Raw genomic sequence first — 7,077 nt, forward strand, 5'->3', positions numbered from 1 at the left:
GTGTTCATCGCCCAGCTCAACAACTACGAGCTCAACGGAGGCCAGATCTTTACTATACTGTGAGTCTGTAACACAACAACACTAACACACACACACAAACACACACACAAAGTGTAAAGTGAGTGTGTGTCTCCCCAGCGTCACGGCGACGGCCTCCAGCGTGGGCGCCGCCGGGATCCCGGCCGGAGGAATCATCACCATCGCCATCATCCTGGAGGCCATCGGGCTGCCCACCCACGACCTGTCGCTCATGCTCGCCGTCGACTGGATCGTGTGAGTCACAGCGCTCTCACCCAGATGTTCCTCTGATCCAGATGTTTGATCCAGATGTTTCTCTCATCCAGATGTTTGCAGACTCTGATCCAGATGTTTAGTATACGGTGCCTCTGGAAAGTATTCATACACCTTGAACTTTTGCACATTTTGTCATGTTTACAGCCCCAAACATAAAGATTTTATTTAGATTTTTTTACTGAACGTTCACACACAAGTAACAGACGACTGTGGAGTGAAAACAAAATGATACATGATTCTGTTATTTTTCAAATAAGTGAAAAGTGGGACTTGCATAAGTATCATACAGATGAATGAATACTTTGTGGAACCTCCTTTTACTGCAATAACAGCAGAAAGTCTTTTGGGGTTTGACTCTACAAGATTTGCACATGTAGAGACTGACATTTGAGCCCATTCCTCTTTACAAAACAACTCCAGCTCTGTCACATTAGAAGGAGAACGTTTGTGAACAGCAGTTTTCAGATCTTTCCACAGATTTTCAATAGGATTTAGGTCAGGACTTTGACTGGGCCATTCTAACACATTAATATGTTTTTATTGAATCATTCCATTGTAGATTTATCTTTGTGTTTCGGGTCATTGTCCTGCTGAAGGTGAAGCTCCGCCCCAGCCTCAGTTCTCTTGTGACTCCAGCAGGTTTTCCTCCAAAATGTCTCTGTATTTGGCTCCATCCATCTTCACAACTATTCTCACAGTCTCCCCAGTGACCGCTGAGGAAAAGCAGCCCCACAGCATGATGCTCCCCCCCGTATATCTGACACTGGGGATGGTGCACTCAGGACCATGAGCAGTGTTAGGTTTGCTCCAGACATAACGTTTGTCTCATCTGACCAAAGCTCCTTCTTCCACATGGAGCTGTGTCCTCCATATGACTTCTACAAACTTCAGACAGGATTTCTTATGGTCTCCTTTCAATAATGTCTTTCTTCTTCCACTCGTCCATGAAGGCCAGATTTGTGTAGATACGACTTATAGTTGTCCCATGTACAGATTCCCCCAGCTCAGCGGCAGGACTTCACAGCTCCTCCAGAGTTATCATGGGGCACTTGGTTGTATTTCTGACCAGTGTCTCCTTGTTCAGTTTGTTAGTTTAGGTGAACAGCCGTGTCTTGGTAAGTCTGCACTGGTGCTTTACTCTTTCCATTTCTGAATGATGGATTGAACAGTTGCTCCGGGAGATGTTCAAATCTTGGGAAATCTTTGTATAACTTAATGCTGCTTTAAACTTCTCCACAGCTTTATCCCTGACCTCCTGGACCTTCATGATGTTGTTTAGTGACCACAGCTCTGAAGGCCTGAAAGAACAGCTGTAATTATACTGAGAGCAGATTACACACAGGTGCCTCTATTTAACCGTTAGGCCAAGGTGAACATTCTGGAGTCATTAGGAATGTTTTAAAGGCAATTTAATGCACTCAGAAAATGCTGTATGATACTTATGCAAGCCACACTTTTCACTTTTCTATTTTTGAAAAATAACAGAATCATGTATCATTTTGCTTTCACTTCACAGTCGTCTGTTACTTGTGTGTGAACGTTCAGTAAAAAAATCTAAATAAAATCTTTATGTTTAGGGTTGTAAACATGACACAATGTGCAAAAGTTCAAGGTGTATGAATACTCACGAGAGGCTCTGTAAGTGTTGATGAGGTGTTGAACATTCATACTTCATCGCCATGACGACGACCTTCTGTCCCGTGTCTCACAGCGACCGCACGACCACGGTGGTGAACGTGGAGGGCGACGCCCTGGGGGCGGGGATTCTGCACCACATCAACCAGCGCGACCAGGAGAGGGCGCCAGAGCGGGCGGAGTCTGAGGAGCCGCTGTCCGAGGTGAAGGTGGAGGCGGTGGCCAACGCCAGGGGGGCGGAGGAGACGTCTCCCCTCGTCACACACCACCCGGAGGGCCAGGAGGGGGCGCCAGAGGCCGTGGAGTCAGTGCTGTGAGGAGAGCCAGGAGGGGGCGCCAGTGAGGAGAGCCAGGAGGGGGCGCCAGAGGCCGTGGAGTCAGTGAGGAGAGCCAGGAGGGGGCGCCAGAGGCCGTGGAGTCAGTGCTGTGAGGAGAGTCAGGAGGGGGCGCCAGAGGCCGTGGAGTCAGTGCTGTGAGGAGAGCCAGGAGGGGGCGCCAGAGGCCGTGGAGTCAGTGCTGTGAGGAGAGGAGGGCCAGGAGGGGGCGCCAGAGGCCGTGGCGTCTGTGAGGAGAGGAGAGCCAGGAGGGGGCGCCGGAGGCCGTGGAGTCAGTGAGGAGAGCCAGGAGGGGGCGCCAGAGGCCGTGGAGTCAGTGAGGAGAGCCAGGAGGGGGCGCCGGAGGCCGTGGAGTCTGTGAGGAGAGCCAGGAGGGGGCGCCAGAGGCCGTGGAGTCAGTGAGGAGAGCCAGGAGGGGGCGCCAGAGGCCGTGGAGTCAGTGAGGAGAGCCAGGAGGGGGCGCCAGAGGCCGTGGAGTCAGTGAGGAGAGCCAGGAGGGGGCGCCAGAGGCCGTGGAGTCTGTGAGGAGAGCCAGGAGGGGGCGCCAGAGGCCGTGGAGTCAGTGAGGAGAGCCAGGAGGGGGCGCCGGAGGCCGTGGAGTCAGTGAGGAGAGCCAGGAGGGGGCGCCAGAGGCTGTGGAGTCAGTGCTGTGAGGAGAGCCAGGAGGGGGCGCCAGAGGCCGTGGAGTCTGTGAGGAGAGCCAGGAGGGGGCGCCAGAGGCCGTGGAGTCTGTGAGGAGAGCCAGGAGGGGGCGCCAGAGGCCGTGGAGTCTGTGAGGAGAGCCAGGAGGGGGCGCCAGAGGCCGTGGAGTCAGTGAGGAGAGCCAGGAGGGGGCGCCAGAGGCCGTGGAGTCTGTGAGGAGAGCCAGGAGGGGGCGCCAGAGGCCGTGGAGTCAGTGAGGAGAGCCAGGAGGGGGCGCCAGAGGCCGTGGAGTCAGTGAGGAGAGCCAGGAGGGGGCGCCAGAGGCCGTGGAGTCAGTGAGGAGAGCCAGGAGGGGGCGCCAGAGGCCGTGGAGTCAGTGAGGAGAGCCAGGAGGGGGCGCCAGAGGCCGTGGAGTCAGTGAGGAGAGCCAGGAGGGGGCGCCAGAGGCCGTGGAGTCAGTGAGGAGAGCCAGGAGGGGGCGCCAGAGGCCGTGGAGTCAGTGCTGTGAGGAGAGCCAGGAGGAGGGGGCGCCAGAGGCCGTGGAGTCAGTGAGGAGAGCCAGGAGGGGGCGCCAGAGGCCGTGGCGTCAGTGAGGAGAGCCAGGAGGGGGCGCCAGAGGCCGTGGAGTCAGTGAGGAGAGCCAGGAGGGGGCGCCAGAGGCCGTGGCGTCTGTGCTGTGACACTTTAAAGACAAACGTTGTTCTCAGCTGCTCTTTACGGCGAGACGCTGCCGTGGAAACAGGATCCGAAACTCTCTTTACGACGTTTATTCGCTGACGTTTTTATCCAGGAAGTAACTCCACCATTTTGCAGCGTCTGCAAACAAAGGGACTAAACTTTATTTTGAAAGCACTTTTATATTGACTCCACCCTTTACCGTCTGAGGTTTTTACACTGAAACATAAATCAACACTTTGTTTAAAGTCGTCCGGTTCCACCTGCTGCGTCTCGCCGTAAAAACAACGTTTTTAATGTTATTTTCTTGAACATTCCCATAATGTGATTCTCGGTGCTGCATCGTTTTGAAACCTTTTTATTGTGACCTTTTGTTCTAAACTCCAGGTCCTTTTTATCGTCTGGAATTAATCTTTAAACGACACTGGACTCTGGACGAGGACGAGTTAAAAATTACTTCTCGGGTCATTTCAGGTTTTTCTCTGAAGGAAACGAGTCGACTTTGTTTGTGTTTGTGTTAAAGTATCTTCAGTCCAGACACGAGTATTTACAGCATAAAAACAAACCTGAAATAAATCACTTTAAATGTTTTGTGCGAATCAGAAAAGTCCCGGAAGAATCGACCGCCCAGAGAGAAGGAAACGGCGTCGGAGACAAAGGAGGATTAAAGTGACAGTCTGGGAGATTCAAGGCTTTACTAATACATGCGTTTCCAACGGTTCTAGCGGCCATTTTGTCCAATGACATCACGCATAGTCCCAGCGGCCATTTTGAATCCTGAAGTAGCATTGTGCAGTACTACATGTATGTACATGTATATCTGTACTCAGGATGACGTTTATCTGATATAAGCAGGAAACATCTGTCTGTGGAGCCACCGCTGGATTTACTAAACATCTGCTTCACTCGGAAGACTCAATGAACTCATCAAAGAGGAAACAGAAAACCTTTGTGATTTTTACACTTTGTCAGAGTCTCTGTCTGAGTCAGTGTTTAAGCTGCTCAACACGTTAGCATGCTACCGGTTAGCAACTGTCAGTGGCTTCAACACGATAAACACACGTGTGTTTCACATCTGTGACACTGAGGAAACACTACAGTAACAGCTCTGACCTCTGACCTCTGTCACATGTTGTATCCTGTGATTCTGGGCTTTCTTTTGGAGAGGTCAGAGGTCAGAGCTGAGCTGTTGAAGCTAAATGCTAACCGGTAGCATGCTAGCATGTTAAACACTGACTCTCTGGTTCCTTCACATAAACGTGCGTCTCTGTTTTTACTGTTTTCTTCTAGAGCAAAGATCACGAGTCTGAGTAGAGATTGTTACATGTTGTAGTACTGCATAATTCTACTTTAGTATTCAAAATGGCCGCCATAACAACAACAGTCACATGACTGAGAGGCCTGTATGGTTCACATGACAAAGTTCACAGGGACTCGCTGTACTATTGTCTACAACAAAACAAGATAAAGCAACAGGACGAAGACAAAGGAGCCGATATTCGATACTTTCAGGTCACTTTCGAATTTAATACATCAATAATAAACTATATAAGAGACATTTGACTGAAGAAATAAATCAGAAATGGAGTCGCTTGAGTTTGTTCAGCTCTGATCTCACGCTCATATATAGTGACTATATAGTCTCCTATATAGTCTCCTATATAGTCTCCTATATAGTCTCCTATATAGTCTCCTATATAGTCTCCTATATAGTGCGGCCTATGTAGTGACTGGGGGGTCAGGGACGAGGGTGGACATTCGGACACAGACGTTGGTTTCTTCTTCTTCAGTTTTTAAAGATGAGTTTCCTGAAGTCGGTTCCTCGTGTCGTTTCCTCCGAGGATCCGGAATAAAGTCGGACTCAGAGACTCAGGTTATTCAGTGTTATTTGTCTTTAACCTGAAGTAACCCTCGTACCGCGGGTTGGGAAACACTGAAGTAGCTGTACTTTTTCATACAGTACTCTTTACTCGAGTACTATGAAAGTATCTGTTTCATGTAAAAAGTAACTGGTGGTTCTGTGAGTAAATGTGCGTCACAGCAGAAGGTCCCGGGTTCGATTCCTGGACTTTTCTCCTGGTGTCTCGGGACTAAAACTGACCCGGTGACATCATGTGCATAACCCTCTGTAAAGGGACTGAAAGGAACACACTCCACTGACCCGGCAGGAGAAACACAAACGTTTCAGACTCTGGTTTGAATCGAGACCAAACAAATCAGAGCCAAATGTTTTTGTGCCAAAGTTCCAGCGTTTTCATCGTCATCGGTTCCTGAGGAGTTTCTGTTTTTCATTTTTCTGAATCTTCTGTTTGAATCATTTCTGTTTTGATGAGACTGAATCTGTTTTTTCTATGAATGTGTTTGACTCTGACGTCTCTGCCTTTGTGATCAGGGTTTCTACAGGACGTTATAACAGCCCAGACGAGGATTTCTGCTTCAAAATGGCGGCTGTAGAAACCCTGAGTCATGCGTCGCTCTGTGTGTCCTGCTCCAATAAAACATGAACAAAAACACTGGTTCTTTCATGAACGCACCCACAGCAGAACATCTGGAAGAACACGAGCTTAGTCTTTACTCGTACATGTCTGTGAGGAGAGCGCCCGGTGTAATCAGGGGTCGCGAGTTCGAGTCCCACGATGGTGAAGGTTCGTTTGCTGGTGAACAACACAAATGTGCCGCGTTGTCGTCACTCTTGATCTAATCCTGCTCTGACCGAATCATCTCTGAAACTCGGCTTGTTTAAGATCTCAGGTTTTAAGTTCAGTCTGTCAGACCCGCTGAGCCAAAGCCTTTTCACCACCAGAGGGCGCCGGTTTCACCACCAGAGGGCGCCGGTTTCACCACCAGAGGGCGCCGGCACAACGTCTCTGACCGACACAGTTAAGAAAGTGTGAGAGAAGCAAAAAGATCTGAAAGGTTTGTGAAAGATCGGCTGCTGTAGTTGTGAATTACTCTCTTTCAGAAACTCTTTTAATATTAAATAATCACCAAGAAGTGATGAGACTTAAACATCGCTCTGATGCTGTCGAAGATAATATATGTATATATAAACAAATAATATTCAGAGGATGAAAGATAACGGATTCAAAAGATCATTTCTCAAACTACATTTAAAATAAAGTTAAAAGATAATGTTTGCAGAAACTAAATATAAAGTAAAGAGTTTTAATAAGCAGTGTATTTTATTACACATTGTTTTGGAGTTTACCATTGACTCGGGTGTTATTTGGTCACAGCCTCCACCTCCTCCACCTCCTCCACGTCTCCTCCATGTCTCCTCCATGTCTCCTCCATGTACTTTCAGCTAAAGCGTTTATTTTGTAAACAAATGTGCAGCGATGCGACTCCGAACAAAACAAAAGTTACATGTAAACATACGGTGGAAGTTATAAAATACAGGCTCAGTGTGGATTTAAGCTCCTCCCCCACACACGGCTGTTCTGGAACACAAAGCATGAGCAGATACTTCAACATGGGGTCATTACTACATGTCCAA

General features: G+C 49.0%; 1 protein-coding gene across 1 annotated transcript in view; it reads left to right on the plus strand.

Annotated features, from left to right (window-relative positions):
* The window catches only part of slc1a4 (solute carrier family 1 member 4), a 35,751-nt gene extending 33,463 nt beyond the window's left edge, over positions 1 to 2,288 (plus strand). Inside the window, exons 7-8 of the mRNA XM_079567600.1 lie at positions 139 to 273; positions 2,006 to 2,288. Coding sequence (XP_079423726.1) covers positions 139 to 273; positions 2,006 to 2,246 — 376 coding nt within the window. The 3' untranslated portion in view covers positions 2,247 to 2,288. The remainder of the gene's footprint in view (positions 1 to 138; positions 274 to 2,005) is intronic.
* Positions 2,289 to 7,077: the final 4,789 nt, after the last annotated feature.

Source organism: Gobius niger, assembly GCF_951799975.1.
Source record: "Gobius niger genome assembly, chromosome: 12".
NCBI lineage: Eukaryota > Metazoa > Chordata > Actinopteri > Gobiiformes > Gobiidae > Gobius > Gobius niger.